This window comes from Schistocerca americana, unplaced genomic scaffold (assembly GCF_021461395.2).
Source record: "Schistocerca americana isolate TAMUIC-IGC-003095 unplaced genomic scaffold, iqSchAmer2.1 HiC_scaffold_51, whole genome shotgun sequence".
Lineage (NCBI taxonomy): Eukaryota > Metazoa > Arthropoda > Insecta > Orthoptera > Acrididae > Schistocerca > Schistocerca americana.
In genome coordinates this window covers 1,459,123-1,479,411 of record NW_025726247.1, presented here as the reverse complement: position 1 = coordinate 1,479,411, position 20,289 = coordinate 1,459,123, and the positions used below count along the sequence as shown (strand labels likewise).

The 20,289-nt window shown below is 38.3% G+C and overlaps 1 protein-coding gene across 1 annotated transcript in view; it reads left to right on the top strand.

The window, feature by feature from the left end:
• Positions 1–17,626, top strand: part of LOC124585878 (molybdenum cofactor biosynthesis protein 1-like) — a 40,533-nt gene extending 22,907 nt beyond the window's left edge. Inside the window, exon 4 of the mRNA XM_047131401.1 lies at positions 17,571–17,626. Coding sequence (XP_046987357.1) covers positions 17,571–17,626 — 56 coding nt within the window. The remainder of the gene's footprint in view (positions 1–17,570) is intronic.
• The last annotated feature ends 2,663 nt before the right edge of the window (positions 17,627–20,289 follow it).

Here is a 20,289-nt window from a genome sequence, read left to right as displayed (position 1 = left end):
AGAAAATTGTAAGGTAATGGAGAAGAGCAGGTGCACTATTACACTGACTAGAACGTAAACTTAAAGATAGAATTATATTGTGTAACCTATACTGATGACATAATACTAATTGACAAAAACATCACTGATGTGCTAAAGCAATTTGAAATATTAAGGGAGCAAGCTAGGAAAATTGGACTACTAATTTCACCTGGAGAAAAAATTCTTGGCTGATACCAAAATGGCACTGGGTGAACTTATATAGGCAACGACATAGTATTCGGTGTTAAATAGTTTAAATAATTAGGCGAAAAAGACCACTGAACATCATAATGAAAAGAAGGCCATAGAATCCAGACTTCAGAAAATACAAACTGTCTCTCAGTTAACTAAAAGTATTTTTCCTGGAACTCAAAAATCTAACATTGTACAACAGTGATCAAATTAGAATTTCTTTATGCATGAGAGAGACTCTTTGTCCAACACAAGACATGAAAACAGCAAACTGAATTAGAAGAATGTAAAATTGTAGTAAAAATCTTAGGTCCAAGAATAAAAGATGGAATACATCACACAGAACCCAGTGTGAAATCTCCAGGCAAATTCCTAAAAGCTCTTGTTACAATGTGTCTCCAAAGAATCCAACTTGTGGGACATACAGAAAGAATGTAACCAAACAGGCAGCTCATTGGATTCCCACATACTTGAAAAATAAGATCCAACTGATGAAAACAAACAGGAAGAGACCTTAAGAAATTGGAATCACCACATTTACAGTATTCTGATGTAGTGATGAGTCACACAGAGTGCAGTTTCACAGTAGCTTGATCGATGCTTGTACTTGTGTATGTAGTATATGCAAGTGTGTACAGCATCTCTTCTGGTGTACTCATGATATGCTAATTTAGTGGCCGAGCAGTAAACCGGATCCCTACTTGGTTCCAGTGTGCTGTGCTAATTATTCTTCTTCACTATACATTTATGCTTGGTGCTGCAAGAGAGGCCATTTTCCAGATAGTGCCACAAAAACAACAAATTCTCAGATATCAGTTTAACTTACACTCCTCAACATCATAGACAACATTTCACATTAATATGTTGCAGAACACTAGATTAGTGTTAAAATTTCCAGAGTAAACATTGTTATCCATGTGACAGATTGTCACCTGATGTCCAAAATCGATAAATTTTATCTCTCTGCACAGAGAAGCAGCTGGTTGCTCATTGTCATCTGTGGTGCTAATCAATGGGTCGAGCTCGTTGCTGGCACAGCGCCACCACAGAGTAAGTGGCCCCTCATCCCAGCAGGTGGCGATGTTTTAACACCCGTATAGCTCCCCAGACTTACCACGTCTGTGGATAACTCCGTCTCTGCACAGAACTTCCCACATTTCCCACACAGTGGGCCATAGTGTCTTTTACACACAATAAATCTTCAAATTTATTTCATTGGCTAAGTTAAATTTCGAGTGTGACATGCTATTTCGTAAAAAATAGCAAACGGTAGACATGGATGTTATTGTGACTCTTTCCTAAGGCAACATTTGTGTATTACACTTGTAGAAGTGCACTGCAACATAAAACAGTAGACCGTAAGTTCAAACAATGGAAACTCCAGGTTGGAATATCAGCAGTGTAGGAAAAGATAGAGTGCTAATTACCATAAAAATGGCACGTTAAAATGCAGACAGGCACAGTTAAGACACTTACACATAAGCTTTTGGCCACAACCTTCATCAGAAAAAGAAATAGAAATACACGCCATTCATTCACACAAGCAAGCACACCTCACACACACATGACCGCCAACTCCGACAGCTCAGGCCAGAATGCTAGTCTGTAAGTTTGCTACCCAATAAAATAATTATTCTGAGCTACAAGAAAAATGGATTCAAAGAACTAAACTGCTTGAAGAAAAAAAAGGGAAGCTCCCTGAAGCAACGTAGTTTCACAAGTGTGCATACCAGTGGTAAAGTATGAGAGTCGCAACTCTCTGAAATTGATTCAAAGGCCACCAGATTGCATTAGCTTTGTTTGTGTCTCGGATTATTACCGTGAATGGTAGGAGCTATAAGAGATGTGAAGAGCGTAAGATGTTGAGTGATCCCTGTGAAGGACACAGATGCCCTGCACTTCTGTGAGTCAGCATTATCAGCACGTAACAAAATTTGAAGGGGCCTAATTGTGTGTCTCCATTTGCCAGGCTGATTGAATTATGCAATATGCAGATTTGTGAGACATTCAGATGTGGTAGTGTCCCCATGTTGGACTGCTTGGGTACGTAAGGGTGGCATGCTTGTCAGCAAGCTTCCGGTTGACCGTGTCTGATGAGCCCATGGGAGAATTGCTGTAAGTACGCTGAGCACATTGTAACCCTTTCACACCTGCACCTGTCATGTGATTAGCAGTGAGTCACATCCTGCAAGACCCGCGATGACAGTTGTCAGTGAGTATGACAACGACATAGGGAGAGGGCGTGTGGGGCAGCATCGGATATGACTTCAGGTCACTCTGACAGCACAGCAGTATGTCATGGACATCCTACATCCTCATTTGCTACCTCCATGTCCAATGGAGTTACAAGAGACAGAGCAGTGAAAACATATCCAGTTGTTGACTCACAAAACGGTTTTGAGCTGTGACGCATGTAGTCTTAAGTGAATCATTCATACAAAAAGAAAAGAAGAGGAAGCTAAAGTCAGAATGTGAAAAAATTGGAGAATGGAATAGATATTTGAAGACTTCACACTTGAAACTCCCAGTTTTCCTATTGTGAAAGTGCCTTTGTGACCATATGCATTTCACTGATGACAAACTTTTTTTCCCCCCTGGGTCTTGGCTCCATATTTTTTCATCCAGTTGAGTCAGAATACTTGCATAGTATTTGTGAGGTATTGTTTCAGTCTCGCAAGCTAATCTAAAATACAATCCCTTTTGCATCCTAGAAAACAATGACCACTCTTTCTCTCCGATGAAGTCACCTTGGCTATTTTTGTGCAACTGCTGTTTCATTTCAGTCATCTCTCATCCACGGGAACAGATTGGTGCATAGAATCAGTTGTGCGTCAGATTGTCCCAAATTGTTTTTCACATTAGGTTGTAGTGAGGCTTCAACAGACATGCCACTCACTTTCTGGTACGGCCACGGCATCAACTGTTTTGCACATCTTTTTAATTACTGATCTTGCAATATCACACTGTGTTCTTTCTCAGCATTTTCATATTTGATTGTAATTCTAGGAAGTAGTTCATGAGTCATCTTACAGAGACATATGCCACATATGAATTCAGCCACCCATTCCTTAACTGTTGACTATGAAGGAACTCCCCCCATGAACCATGGACCTTACCATTGGTGGGGAGGCTTGCGTGCCTCAGCGATACAGATGGCCGCACCGTAGGTGCAACCACAATGGAGGGGTATCTGTTGAGAGGCCAGATAAACATGTGGTTCCTGAAGAGGGGCAGCAGCCTTTTCAGTAGTTGCAGGGGCAACAGTCTGGATGATTGACTGATCTGGCCATGTAACATTAACCAAAACACCTTGCTGTGCTGGTACTGCGAACGGCTGAAAGCAAGGGGAAACTGCAGCCATGATTTTTCCCGAGGACATGCAGCTCTTCAACTTGACTAGAAGAAGAGATCGGTTGGTAGGACATGTTTTGAGGCATCAAGGGATCACAAATTTAGCATTGGAGGGCAGCGTGGAGGGTAAAAAACATAGAGGGAGACCAAGAGATGAATACACTAAGCAGATTCAGAAGGATGTAGGTTGCAGTAGGTACTGGGAGATGAAGAAGCTTGCACAGGATAGAGTAGCATGGAGAGCTGCATCAAACCAGTCTCAGGACTGAAGACCACAACAACAACAACATGAAGGAACTGAGTCCTAATAAGTAAGATGATGCCTGTGGAAAAGTACAACAAAACAGTAATCTCAAAAAAGGACAGGATAGACAGTACATTCTGTAGGACATATTAAAAGTGATTGGTAAAAGAGACTTGGTGTGTTAAATGCAGCTTTTGATTACATGATAATTGAATTGGATAGATAAACAATCTACTCGCTAAGTGGTGGCAGAACACACACATAAAAGAAGATTATAATTAGGCGAGCTTCCAGAGCCAGTAGCTCATTCTTCAGGCAGAAGGTGGAAGTGGAAGGAAGAGGGGTGAAGGATAGGTCTAGGAAAAAGGGTAGATTTTGAGAAAGTTACCCAGAACTGGAGATCAAGGGCTGACTTTCCAGATGGGATGTGATTGCACTTCTACATACATACTCCACTAGCCACCATATGGTGCATGGCAGAAGGTACCCTGTCTCACTACAATAGTCTGAATAAAATTACTTGATAGTTGACATCAATCACTTGCTGCAACAATGTTGCCACATTGGCTACCAGCTACCATTTGGTTACAGGTGACAACAAACAAGCAGCTCACTTCACAAATTATGTTAAATGTTTAACACAGAGGAATTTTTCTAGTGGCTGGTGCAAGGTATGTCAGAAATGTTGGATACTCTGTCGACTGTTGATTTAAAGTGACCAGTGACTGAACTGGGGCAGACGACCCGTTTTGTATCCCTGACTGTAAACTTGTGTCCTAACCCATCCGAGATAATTGTGGTCAACAGTCTGCAGCAGTACTAATATCATGATCGCTTTGTTCATGGCGATTAAAGCTAACCCTTAAGGGTAAACTCAAGACAACAAAAACTCAGTTTCAGGGCTGAAAGCAAATTGAAATTTCTCCGTGTCATTTGTTACCTGTAACTATCCTTACACTAGCTGCACATGCTGCCATGTTAGAAACCAGTGAACAGTCCATGTGGGCACTTGGTCGTGGATTATAGATGACTGAGGCAGATTCCAAATGAAAAAATAATGACAGGACGAAAAATAAGACCAAATAGAACAGTCAAAACAATGATGAAAAATGATGCAGCAAATTATGAAAAATAAAAAAAATATATTTAAACCAATTAATTGAATGAAAATAATAATCACACTCTTTTGGTTAGATTTAGAAATAAAAATTTTGCTACATTGATGAGATTCAAACCTACGACATGCCACACATTAGATTAATCTGCCAACCATTGTGCTATGCCACAGCACTGCATGAAGTATTTATATATGTGAATGTAGTGACCCAGTTGCAACTATGAATTGCAACCTTAAAAATTTCAGTTTCACGCAGTGTAGTGAAAAGCTTATCTAATGTAAGATGATCACTGTGAATATGATAACTATACGTATGATACTGAATTACACCTTGTGCTGAGTTATTCGGTAGTGTTTGGTTAGTGCTATGAATGAAATGTGTGTCTTTCATTAGCATTGTTAATGTGTGTTGTTTTTGGTGTAGCTATCGCGTGTCATGAAATACATAATAAAAGTGTCGGGCTCGTAATTCGGGATACAAATACATCAAGAAAGAATGCTGAACCAGGAATTGGAAGTGACTGGCCAATTTTGGTGGAGTTTGGCAACAGCAGACAGTTCAAGTGTGACGCTGACTACTCTTATTGGCGTTTGAAGTGCCAACTATGAAGTAATTTTATTTCAACTGTAGTCAGTTGCTTTCCCGTTCCATCTGCCAATTGAGTGAGGAAAAAGTGAATGTCTACATACCTCTCTATGAGTCCTAATTTGTCGTCTCTTATCTTCGTGGTCCTTATGCATAATGTATGTTGGTGCAAGCAGAATTGTTCTGCAGTCAGCACAGTGTTCCTCAAAATCCCTCCAGGGACTCCCATTTGAGTTCCAGAAACATTTCCATAATACTTGTATGTTGTTGTTTCAACCTACTGTTAACAAATCTATTATCCTGCCTCTGAATTACCTCAATGTCTGCTTTAATTTGACCCTTTGCGGATCCCAGACACTCAAACTGTACTCAAAAAGAGATCACACTAGCATTCTATATGTGATGTCCATCACAGCTGAGCCACACTGTAGTAAAATCCACCCAACAAACGAAAGATGATTATTCGCCTTCCCTACCATGACCCTCACACGTTTGTTCCATTTCATATCACATTGCAATGTTATGTCCAGATATTGAAACAATGTGACTTCTTCATTCATGACACTACTAATGCTGGATTCTGGCATTATGGATTTGATTTTCCAACTCATCTGCAGTAACCTATATTTTTCTACATTTAGGGTTAGCCGTCATTTATCACACCAACTGGGAACTTTGTCCAGGTCATCTTTTATCCTCCTAAATCACTCAACGATGACACCTTCCATACACCACAACATCATCAGCAAACAACCACAGATTACTGTCCACTTTGTCCATCAGATCAGTTATGCACATAGAAAATATGAGTAATAGCGCTCCTATCACACATCCCTGGAACGATCCTAATGATACCCTAGTCACTGATGGACACTCAGCGTCAGGATAATGTAGTGGGTTCTATTACTTCAGAAGTCTTTGAGCCACTCACATGTCTGGGAACCTATTCCATTTGCTTGTACCTTTGTTAAAAGTCTGCAGTGAGGCACTATGTCAAATGCTTCTCGGAAATCAAGGAATATGGAATCTGGGTTTGTGAAGTTTGTGATGGCAAAGTTGGAGGAGCAATGCTTCTGCATTAAATTTTGTGTGAAACTCAAGAAAACATTTACAGAGACACACCAAATGACGCAGGGAGCCTATAGCGATGAGTACTTAAGCCATACTCGGTGTTACATATTATTCACACGTTTTAAAAATGGCTTTATAAAAGTCAAAAATGATCCTTGTTCAGGACGCTCTTAGATGTCCCCTGATGATGCTTGTGTCAAGAACGTCAACAAAATTGTGTGTGCCAGTCGAAGATTCACTGTCCGAGAGATTGTAGAAGAATGTAACATTTAAATTGGATCATGTTATCAAATGACACAGCATCTTGGAATGCATTGTTTTGCCGTCAAGTTCATTCCACGGCTCATGAGTCAAGACCAACAAAACCTTTTGGATCTCACAAATGAGACTGAGATGTTCCTTGCGAGAATAGTATGACCCCTGCAGACTTCTTTTTATTTCCAAAGGTGAAAAGAATGAAGTTTTGCAATGGTAGATGAGATAGAAGATGATTCGCAGACGGCACTTTATGCAACCCAGCAAGATGTGTGTCAAGACTGCTCCCGGAAGTGGAAATGATATTGGGAGCAGTGTATCAATTGTGGAGGAGAGTATTTCGAAGGAGACAATCCATAGTAACTAAAAGATAAGCATAGAAAATTTTGTGGACAAAGTTCTGGAATTTTTTGAACAGACGTTGTATGACAAATGGGCATGCTGAGTTGCCCATGAGCGATGCTTTGTACTGATTTGTGGACATAAACTTATTGGTCTCTATGAAACTGATTAGATTCAAACCCAGAATATGTTCAAGAATTCTGCAGCAAACTGATGTTACGGGTATTGGTCTGTAATTTCGCGGGTCTGTTCTTTCGCCCTTCGTATATACAGGAGACGCCTCTGTATTTTTTCCCCAGTTGCTTAGGTCTTTCTGCTGGGTGAGAGATTCACAATAAATACAAGCTAAGTAAGGGTCCAGTGCCATATAGCACTCTTTGTAAAACCAAATTGAGATTCCATCTGCAACTGGCGACTTATTTGTTTTTAATTATTTCAGGCGTCGGGGATGCTTACGAGGGTGGTTTGAAAAGTTCTTGAAACAGAATAGAAAAAAAGTACTTATGTCACTGAAACTTTTTTGTTTTTCAATGTACCCTGCTTGTAGATTAATTCACTTGGTCCAAGAGTGTTCCAATACCTTTATCCCATCTCGACAATGATTTTCCTCCAGGCCTACAAAATAGTTGTCAACTCAGGCTATCAATTCTTCATTTAAGTGAATCTTCATCCACATAGAAAAATTTTCAGTTTAGGGAAGAGGCACGTGTGGCAACAATTCATACCTTAGTTTGTGTAATTTTACCATGGCGATGGCACATGCGTGCGAGCGTGCATTGGCTTGATGCTAGATGACTTTCTTCCTTATTAAACCTGGCCTTTTTTGTATATCTTTTGTTGCAATTTGTCCAGAAGGTTAGCATAGTATTCTCCAGTAATTGTTTGCCCAGTGGGGAGATAAAGTACAAACAGAATCCCCTTCTCATCCCAGAACACTGATGCCATGATCTTCCCCGCTGAAGGAATTTGGTGGCGCATCCCAGAACACTGACGCCATGTCCTTCCCCGCTGAAGGAGTTTGGCGGCGGAGATTCAGCATGTTTCCAATGCTTTGATTGTTGCTTTGTCCTTGGGGTATAGTAGTAAACCAAAGTTTCCTCGTGGTCACAAACCAGCACAAAACATCTTGTTTGTTTCTCCTAAAACAGGCCAAACATTGTTGTGATATGTCCATTCTCATGCGTTTTTGACCCAGCGTCAAGAGTCACGGCACCCATCTTGTGTATACCTTTCAGATGACATCTGGCAAGCGTTAGCAATTTCATGCACTCTAAATTGGTGATCCTCCTTGATCATTATGCGCACTTTTGCAATGATTTCTAGAGTAGTGACACATCTTGGCTGACCTATTCATGGATGATCATCATCTAAGCTCTCCTGACCAAATTGAAATTCATTTATCCACTTGGCAACAGTTGAAGACAAAGGAGCAGAGCCCCTGGTGTATTCTGGAAATCGGCATGAATGTCCTTCGCTTTCATACCTTTCTTTATGAAGTATTTAATCACTGCTTGAATCTCGACCCGACCCCCCGTCCCGTACCGTCGCGTCTTTGCAGATCACTGCACAGGAACAACAACAGAGCCATGTCACTGCCACAGCTCTCTTCCAAGAGCACTGACATGGGACGGGTTTACAGGCAACAGTCCAATGAAACTCATGTGAACAACTTGTGCTAGTGCTGGCCTCTTGTGGTGATTGTTGTTAGGTGTCTTTGTGCTATTGTCAAATGATGGTATGTTTATATGATTCTCTTGCATGAATGATTTCTTAAATGCAAAATTTAAAACATTTATCTCCTACTGCCACACCAGACTGGTCAAGTGACTTGATGGAAACCATTGACTCACTTAGTGATTTTACATAGGACAATAATTTCCCCTGCTTCTCAGCCAGATCTTTTGCTGAGGTATCACAGTGGTTGTAACCTTTCCTTGTTGCCATTTGGCATTCTCTTTTGAACCAAGAGTGCAGTAGCTTTTCCTTCCTCAGTATTTTCCGAATTTCATTGTTAAACCACAGTGGCTCTTTTGCATCCTTAATTCGTTTACTAGGTACAGACTTGTTGAGAGTGCAATTCACGATCTGTTTAAGCTTTGACAATAATCTCTCTACGTCCATCTTAATGGAACTAAGTAATGTCAGTTCTGTCTAGGTGAGATGCTAACATCTGCTTATCTGCTCTTTCTGGCATGAACATTTTCCTAGCCTTCTTGACTGATTTATTAATTTTTGTAACCTTAGTTGTTATGATGTTATCGTGATTATTAATCCCCATCTCTATGCTGAAGTCATTGATGATATCTGGCCTGTTTGTAACTACAAGGTCTAAGATATTTCCATTGCATGTGGCGTGCCAAACTAGGTGCTCAAGACAATTTTCGAAAACCACATTCAAAAGTGCTTCACAAGATTGACTGCACCCCCTGCAATGAAGCCATAGGCTACCATCTATACTCAGTAGGCTAAATTAACCTCCAACTAGTATTGCATGATCTAGGTATTTACATGCTGCTGTCTGTAGACTTTCTTTGAATGGCTCCAAAACTGTCATAGTGGAACTGGGTGGCTGATTAAAATATTCATTAATTAACGTGATTTCACTTAGACTTGTTATACGCAACCAGATAACTTCACTGTCACAATCAGCTTTGACCTCAATAGAGACAATGGACACTTCCTCTCCTACAGTGTCTAACCTGCCTTTCCGATATATATTCCATTAATCACTAAATATGTCAGAGCTTTCTACTATGGGTTTCAGCCAGCTCTCAGTCTCTGAGAGTAATTTGAGTGCGAGACTTTCCTGGATGGCAGTAAATTCGGAAACTGTGTTACAAGTACTTTGACAACTGATAAAATTTTGACAATCTACACTGGAGTGAATTCAAAAGATAAACCTCAACCAACATTGAATGTATCTTGGTGATAAAGAGCCCAAATAAATAAATTGATGATTTTATTCCATTTCATCTGATTGAATGAAACACACACAGCATAACTACTCAGAAAACAACTATAGTGCTGATTACATTTACTATCATACATGTAGCACTCTGAGAACATTTCATCTTGTCATAGTAGTCCTGTGTTTTGGAACTAGGCAGTGCTTCATTTCACAAAGCGAAAGGAATGGCTTGTGTAAAAAAAAAAGAAGAAGAGGAAATAGTGGTTGCTGGTGTTTTTAACACTATCATTCAATTTAGTTCCTATTGTGAACTTTGCAGCTAGGATATGTAAATGCTCTGAGACTGCTATTGATAATATCTTTATGATCAAATCTAGGGGAAAAAAGTCATATCACAAAACCAATAGTAAATGGACTATCTGATCATGACGTGCAGCATCTTGTGTTAAATGTTGAAACTTGTCAGGATAAAAAAAAAATTAAATCTGAGTGCAGGAGGATAATAAATAAGCCAGAAATTGAGGAATTCAGGAAATTGCTCAAAGACATGAACTGGAGAGATGTTTAGCTGACTCAAATGGAAAATACAAAGCATTTATTAATAAAGTTACCTCCTCTTTTGAAAATTGTTTTCCCCTAAAGGTATCTCAAATCACACAGAAATCAAAAGATAAACCATGGATTACACAAGGAATAAAGATATCATGTGGGGCAAAAAGGAGACTGTATCTACTATCTAGGAACATTTCTGATATTAGCATTGTAATGCATTACAAAGAATACTGCAAAATATTGAATCAAGTAATCCAGAAATCGAAGTAGCTTTATTAAGAGAAAAAGATAATTGTATAGGGCAACAAAATAAGAACTGTATGGGATATAGTGAAGACAGAGAGAAGTGGGGCCAAAAAGGAAGTGGAACAGATAGCTCTAAAAGTAAATGAGACTTTGGTAACAAGTGCATGTAGTGTTGTAAATCTCTTAAGCAAGACTTAATTTTTGTTACTGACGGCTCGGGGTTATCAGGTTCGGTGAATCGTGCAATGGAGTATCTGGGACCAGTCTTTGAAGAACATCGTGTAGAACCTATTCGAGGAACTTTGAATTCCGACCATTGCTTCTCAGTATACTTACTCCTTAATGAAATTTGTTGCAAGTTATATATCTATATTTCCAACAAATAGCTCAATACATATTATCAATACTAGGAATAAGAACAATCTACATAAAGACCTAAAATCACTTATGTTGGTCCAAAAGGGGGTCCAATATTCAGGAACACACATTTTCAATAAATTACCAGCAACCATTAAAAACTTGGTTTCAGATAAAGTACAGTTTAAACAGAGTTTGAATGACTTTTTGATAGGCAATGCCTTCTACTCTATAGATGAATATCCTAACAGAGACTATTAGGCCAGCTTAAGTAAAAATATGTTAGATTTAAGTTTTGACAGCACTTGGTTGCAACAGTCAATATTAAGTATTTTGTGTATGATAAATTTATTAATAGTGCATAACAATGTTTCGTTCTGACAGCGTATTAATTATGTAAATATTAGCTTTTCCAGTTTACTGTATTGTATTCACCTATTTTGACAATATCGTGACAAATGATCAGGGTAGTATTCATTATAGAATCATCTCATTTTTTCGGTGTATGTAACGAAAACTGAATCAAATCAAATCCAATCACCATCTCTCGTCATGTAATAACTTCACTTCTTCTTCTTCCCTTGTCGTCTCCTGTTTTTCCAGTACTCGTCCATCTCCTCCTCATGTTTTTCCCCCTTTATTCTATTCGTGTTGTTCTCAATCCCCTATTTCTTCTGCATTGAAAGCCTTTTCTTTTTATTTACTTTTTTTTTATCGAGGTGAGTCTCTACAGACTGCGTGGTAACAACCGACTTCACTCTAGTGTCCAGGTCTTGTTCTTGCTCCAGCTTTGACTTCCTGCCAGTATCTTCTGAGCCCCTCCAAGAAGTGCCTTTTTATGCTCTTCAGATAATGGTCCTCACTGTCTTTCGGATGTTGATACCATGTTAAAACCGTGGTAGTTGGTCACCAATCTTCTAAATTTGTTCCTTTCAGGAATTTCTCTCTGAGATACCAATCTGCTTAAGATCTTTTTCACATTCTTTGAACCATCTCGGCCTCGTTTTCTTAGATAGGATGAAACTCCGTATTCTTTTTGTTAGTCAGTCACCGTCCATTTTCATGAGAGGACCATAAAATAACAATCATTTCTTTGTAATGGATGCTGTGATAGGTTCTGTCTTGCTGCACGAGTCCTCATTTGCTCTCTTTCATCATTGCCCATCGACCCATCTATTACCTTAGGATTTTCCTTAATATCCTACACTCACGCTTTTCCAGCCGCTCAGCTTGACCTTGTCTATTCGTGGTCAAAGTTTTGGATGCTTATAAGCCCTCAGGTTGTACAACTGTATTATAATGTTGGAACTTGGCCCATATACTCATAGACTTTTTGTTATAAGTATTCTTTGTCAGTTGGTATGCTTGGTCTAACTTCCTCATCCCGACAATTGCTTCTTCTTTTAATCCATTCTCCTGGTGGATGACTTCACCGAGATACCTGAAATTCTTAACTCATCCAATTTTTTCCCAGGTTGGTTATCATCCATTCAGGTCCGTCACAGATGTTCGTCATATATTTTGTCTTTTGAATAGAGATCTGGAGTCTAACTTTTTTCAGCAATTTCTGACAGCCTATTTATCTTGTTGACTGCTGACTCTATGTTGTTAGCAAAAATGGCCAGGTCAGTCTCAAAATCTAAGCAGTCAATGCACACCCCTTTGTTCTTAGGACCAAGTCTGAACCACTCTTCATTTGTTTCTTCTTGGGCTAATAACTTTCTCCACTCTCGAATCACCTTTTCCAAGACACAATTGAAAAGGAGAGAGATAGTCCATCTCCTCGTCTTACGTCCATTCTGATTGTAAAGGGTTCAGATACCTCACCCATAAAATTAATTTTTGACACTGTGTTAGCATGATTTTGTTTATCAGCTTTCTTGATGTATTATCCACCCCAAACTTTTCCAAAATATTCATTAATGCCTGTCAGTCGATGGAGTCATATACTTTCTGAAAATCAACAAACATGACTACATAGTTACTTCTTCCAATTTTTTTTGTACCTGATGATGTTCTTCAGGTTAAAGATCTGTTCTGCGCAAGAATCGCCCTTTCGGAAACCAGCTTGATAGTCCCCAATCAGTTGGTTACAATGATCTTCTATTCTATTCTGTATCACTTTGGAGAGAATCTTATATGGAACAGATACTAATGAGGTACCCCTATAGTTATTGACATTGTATTTATCACCTTTTATGTGTAGACGATGGATTAAAGCTGACTGCCATTCAGTTGGTATCATCCTAGCTCTCCAGATCTCCTCAAAAAGTTGGACTAGTATATCTAGAGTTTCATTATTTGCCAGCTTCAGTAGTTCCACCACTATTGAATCCTCTCCAGCTGCCTTATTATTCTTAAAGTTGTTGATGATCTCTTTGGTCTCCTCTTTACTAGATGGAGATGAGGGGTAGTTTGTGGATTGGGGCACATACAGGGAATCTTTCTTTTGGTTCATCACAATTAAGTAGGTTTTCAAAGTGACGAGACATTATCTTGCAGGTTTTTTTGTTGGTCAGGCCAAGTGTGGTGTGCGTACTGTAAGACCTTGAGTACACACACCATCAGATTATTTGACTTGTTGCTCTAACAAAGTAAGCGAGTGTCAGCAATATGTCTCGTGGTCTTATCATGGTGTGTTTATCTTCTGCCATTAGGTCAGACGATAGAAATGCCACTTGCACACTTAGAGTAGCAGATTGACAGTGACCAACTTTAAACAGAACTTGATTAATTTTCACATACATTTATTAAAATAATAACAAATATAAAAATTACTTAACTTGGTTCTGGATGCTATTTACAATTGACAATCTGAAGTTCGTTTGGTATTGATACATTAATCTTATTCTCACATATATCTCGGATACTTGACAAAAGTGTCTATACATTTATCTTCATGGCTATGTACAGGAATATGGTAATCTTATTAGGTGCAGACTGAATCTTGACTATGGACTGGTACAGACAATTGTAGAACTCGTACAGACTGGTACAGACTAATGCAGACTGGTACAGACTAATGCAGACTGGTGCAGACAAATGCAGACTGACTGATCGAAGGTCTTTACACTCGTTATAATACCTCGCACGTTCATGTATCACTGCGTGAGTGTGATGCGCGAGGAGAAAGTGTTCTATGTTAGCAGCAATCTCATTGGCTGCGTTACATACTAATACGCGGATCGGCGGAAGCAGAATTTGGTCCGTCTCTATGGCAGCGCCATCTCGTAGTGCGGAGATGGACGAGTGCTGCACCTGCGCTGTTGTGCTTAGCGGGGCGCACTCTAGTACGAAATTTGTGTACGCGCTGAATACGCGGAACTATGTACACAACACTGTGCTTTCCATTTTCGTCTCTAAAACAAAAACTAGGGGCTTGGTATCCTTTCAAATTCGATTTGAACGTCTGATAGAAGTCTCTGACATTGTTTATCTGGAAATGCTGATCGATCTGTTCTAACTGCTGTTTCTCATGCAACTGCTTAGCCCTTCGTAGAGTTCTGGCTGCATATTTTCGAACTTCATGGAATACATCAAAATCATCAGGTCTCCTGGTAGAGTTCCACTTTTTCCATGCACTTGCTGTTTGGGCCACCACCTCACCACAAACCTCATTCCACCATGTATGATTCCTCTTTTTAGCTGTCAGGATTTTAGTATTAGCTGCTTGTTGGATCATGGAGTCAATGTCTGCCCATTTATGGGATTCAACTGTCAGTTACTGGTGGCATTGTTCCAATATGTTTTGATTGATTTTGAGCTTCGCAATATCACATTTATGAATTTTATTTCCGGTTTTCATGGTCTTATTGAGAGGGATGAAATTAATTTTGATCTTGGAGAGGTGATGATCCTTTTAAATTCAGTATTTTATCTGTAAAAAGGTTTCTTTCTATTATTTCTGATTGTTTGATGTTGTTTCTTTCTTATTTCTGTAATCCATGCTATCATTGATTCCATCTTCCAGAACTACTCATTCAGTAGAGGTCTCTAATAAAAAAAAAAAAGATTAATCTTCTTTTAGATATTATTTCTGATATTTTCTCAAAATTTTTGTAGAACTCCTCATTACTTCTCATTTTACAGCCATCTGTAGCTTGTATTGCAACCATTATTTTCTAATAATGCTCCTTTGAGGAACCTCTGTTCTGTCCAGCTTATAGTTCATCACTAGGCATCCTCATCCATATAAACATCCTGGTCATACCACTGTGGGATAGTGTTTTAGTTTTGTTTTTTTAGTTGTACATTTCTTGTTGTAAATATCCTTTGTCAAACGATTTGCTCTCTCCAGTTTGCTGACTCTTGCATCTACTGTTAATTCTTCTAGTCCATTTTGTTGTGCAGTTTGTCCAATATATTTAAATTTACTTACTAATGCTATTTTACATTTTTTTTTTTTCTAAGAATGTTGATGCATTGTTTGAAATTGTCATCAATGTTGTTTTTTCGGCTGAAATTTTGGGACCAGCTCTCTTTGCCATTTCTTCCAAAAGATTTCTTTCAATAACTGTCTGTCAGATTTTTTGAAAGTATACCAGAATCATCTGCAGAAGCCAGGCAGTTTACCTTAATTCCATTTGTTTTTCATCCTAAAATTATTGGTTCAATTTTGTGATTTTTTTTTCTCCAAATTCCAGATACTTTCTATTTTTTCTAGAATGCAGTGTTACAGTAAAGGTGATAAACTGTCCCCTTGTCTAACATCAGTTTTTATTTCAAATGGTTGAGATACTTCTCCCATAAATTTAGCTTCAGTCATCCTATTTGCTAGTGTTTTGAGGATTATGTTTGCTTTAACACAAAATTCTTTGATGATTTTACCTATAATTTCTCTGCCTACCAAATCAAATGTTTTCTTGAAACCAATACATGATACTCTTATAGGTTTGGTGATTAACAGTATGTGGAGAATTATCGATTTTCTAATAAACATCTGTTCTGTGCAGGGTGTTCCCTTTCTAGAGCTCCTTGAGATTCTCCCAGTTATTTGTCTAAAGTTTCTACAACTCTGTCCAGAGAATGTTTGATAATATTTTATATACCACTGGCAGAAGTGAGGCATCTCTGCAATTGTTGACATTTTGTGTGTCCCCTTTTTTTCATAGCTGTGGATTAATGCTTTCCATATTCTCTTCAGCTTCCAAATGTTCTCAAACAGCAGTTGTAGATCATTTGTGTGTTCTGACTATTTCAATAATTTTTCTGTAGTGGAGTCTTCATTTGTTGCTTTGAAGTCTTGGAATGATTTGATGACTTCATGAATTTATTGCTCTGTTAGTGGAAAATCTTCCTCCAGATGTTGTGGGAATGCTATTATGTATTACTACAATGTGCTGTTATTATTATTATTGTTGTTGTTGTTGTTGTTGTTTGGTTGCCTGTTCTTCAGCACTTCCTTTCTGTTTCCTTTATCTATTTGCCGCCATTTTAGCCCATTTACCGGTATTTTCAGCTAGTTCTTCACTTATTTGACCTTTTGGTGGCTCCTCTTGAAGAGATCTTATTTCTCAGCATTTAAAATTACATCATCTGCTGCTCTTTCGCAACTGAATTTCATCATGTCCAGTCTAGTTTTTTCATTCATTTAACCATCCATCTTCCTTGACCCAAGATCCTGAATTTTCATCCTTAATTCTTGAACAGTCTCATTTCTCTTTTTACATTTTCCAGATGAAGAAACTTTTGGTCCTCAAAGCTAAGATTAGTATCAGTTTTTTTATTTGTATCTGCCTATGGCTGCTATATCTCTTTAGTTAGAATATTTTCTCTCTCTGTATTTGATTATAGTCTAAGTCTGAATATTTTTATAAGTACATTTATTGCTGTAGCAATGAGTAAAATAAATTGTATTGCACTGTCTGTAGCATGTAGCACCATTTTGACTGTTAGTCCTCTTGCTGTACAAAAAGTAGCTTTGATGATTACTTAATGCAAGTATTTTGTAAGAGCTGTGGAATGGTTAGTATCTGTTTATATTTTTCTGATTAATTCAAGCTCGTCAATGCACATCCTGTGTTAAGGAAATATTTGAACTGAATTTACTGTGTGTTAAATATAAGCAGTGGATCCATTGGGGTAGTCTTTTTGGTAGAAATATGTCAAGGTGAACAAAACAGGAGATGGTGAAGGAAGAGAGGGAAAAGATCAACATTTGCTTCTCATCAGCAATATAACTGGGTTGCAACATTCAGTGAAAATTATCTGTGACAGGAAGTTGTCAGAAATACATTTTTTGAAGAAACTTTATGTTTGTATAAGCATTTATTAAATTTAAAAGTTGGATTTCATCTGTTAATACAAAAGATAATGTTTTGCATTGCAGGCATGCTGAACCTGTCAAAAATGAAGAATCGGCCAATGATTCTTATTGGAGGATAACAGTATGTATAACTTGAGATTCTTGAAAATAAAGCTAGTCAGTATTTCTTAACAGTACTGATTTAAATACATCTAAAAGATCGCTGTTACCTAAATGAAAGTTGACGAGCAAAGTCTTAGTGGACATTTGTATAAAATTGTCATAGGTGTTATTTACAAGAAGAGTAAATAGTTTCAATAGGAATGTGGTGAGACATTTAACAAATGTCATGTCCACACATTAATAGGACCTTATAACACTACCATTATGATATTAGTATGCTTTTACGTAAATAACAGAAACCCTGTCTCTATGTTGCCACGTATAACCCTCTTACTAAAATTTAGTATAGTTTCCAAATAAAATACACTATGGAAGGATAGTCCTGTTTATAGGAAAAGATAATCAACAGAGTTATCCTTCTTACAGTATTTACCATGTGTTGCGTCTAATGGATAAGTAAATTGGACTATTCACTTCTTTTCCTAAGATCTTACCCAGGGGCTAGATAGAAACACAGTGTGAATAATAATATACTGAAGCTAGGACAACTCATTTCCAAGTTCATTTAGTGGTTTAAAACATGTACTTAATGGTCACCAACCTATACTGGCAATGAAATAGTGAAGTATTGGAGAAGCAGAAATGTGAATTTTGCCTACTTTCTTGCTATTGTTTAGTTTGGCTCTTCAAATAAATTACCCCACTTAAACAATTTTGGGCTACATCTTTATACATTATGTTTTTAAAAAAGAAAAAGCCCAGTAGATAACTCCAAAGAAGGTAAAAAAAAATTAGCCGGGGTGGTGGGGACAACCTATAGAAAAGCACTTTCCATAATCAAGAAACTTACATACTTAGACACTAAAGCACACACTTTTTAACTGAACATTTCACTTAAAGAAAACCTCTTTCTTGGTGGAATTTACTTTCAAAAGCTATTATTCTTTGAACTAATTCGGTATAGCCATCTAACAGGTTTTAGTAACTTGGCTTCACTCTGATTGAATTTTATGTAAGCAAACTACAACACTTTGCAATAGTTAAGAAAGCATTTTTATTATTTACACTAAAGCTATTTAAATGGTGCCTCTTTATATTAACTTGGAACTTCATAAGTCTGTAAAATAGGACACTCGGATTAATAAAACACCAGGAAGGAACCCTATACAGATGTATGATTAGAATGAAATAACAGGGTGAGCCAGTTTCCGTAAAGTACAAGAATGATTATTAAAACACAGTTTAAATTAATGGTTCATGCTGTAAAAAGGTAAAAATAGAAAAAAATCTTATCTGGTGGCTGTAGGCTTGGGTGTGGCGAACAGTTATGACAGCTAAACTACCCACACTACGGCCTGCAAGTTTCTTGCTGTATGGGCTCAATTTCTCTTCTTGGCTTCATTCAGTTTTACATACAGTAGCTCAACAACTCGCAGCTATGCTGTAAGCTGTTTGCAGTCTTCAACCGAGGCATTTTTATGAAAATTTGCAGGCAAAGCTTCTGCTCCAAAAAGGAGTTACCTCAATCACTGCTGCCTACAGACTGTGTGACTTACTTCCTGCACTTGCTCAAGGTAGCATGCCAATTCGCCTTTCGCATCTTTTCCACTAACCACAGCCATTTTCGTTTCAAACAAAAGCACACTGGGTTTTACATAACACCTATTTCTTACATTGTTCCTAAGCATGACCATTTATTAAATTGTCAATTTTACATCAACATGAACAATTTATACACACAAATATTTTTAAATACAAAATGTTATCAAAACATTATTTAGACCCTTGGTACCCATTGTAGAGGACTTGGGCAGGTTTGTCCCATCCTAGTACACATTATTTTGTTACTTCCCTTCAGATATAACATTAAGCTACACCTACAATAATTCCCAATGTTCTGCCTTTTGAGGTGCTCAGTGCGGGTTGCTCTCCACTTCCTGGGTGTATTGTAACGAGTTAGCTCCCAGGAGCCGCTCAAAGCACAAACTCTTAGAAGATTCACTCTTCTTTTACTTAAGTTGGCATTGTCCCTTTTGTATTCAATCCCGATGCAATTTCTGTGTTTCATAGTGAATGTGAAGGTACAAGGGATACAGAAAACCTGCACTGGTGCACTGGGAGACCAGTATTAGATTCCGATGCACCAGTGCAGCTTTACTGTATCCCTTGGTCCTTCACATTGACCATGAAACACAGAAATTGCATCGGGATTGAATACAAAAGGCAGAATGCCGACTTAAGTACAAGAAGAGTGAATCTTCTAAGAGTTTGTGGTTTGAGCGGCACATGGGAGACCAGTATTAGATTCCCATGAGCCAGTGCAGGTTTACTGTATCCCTTGGACATTCTCATTGACCATGAAACATAGAATTTGCATCGGGATTGAATACAAAATGCACAATACCGACTTAAGTACAAGAAGAGTGAATCATCTAAGAATCTGTGCTTTGAGCGGCTCCTGGGAGACCAGTGTTCGATTCCGATACACCAGTGAAGGTTGACTGTATCATTTGGCCCTTCACATTGACCATGAAACACAGAAATTGCATCGGGATTGAATACAAAAGGGACAATGCTGACCTAAGTACAAGAAGAATGATTCTTTTACGCGTTTGTGCTTTCAGCGCCTCCTGGGAGACCAGTATTAGATTCCAATGCACCAGTGCTGGTTTACTGTATC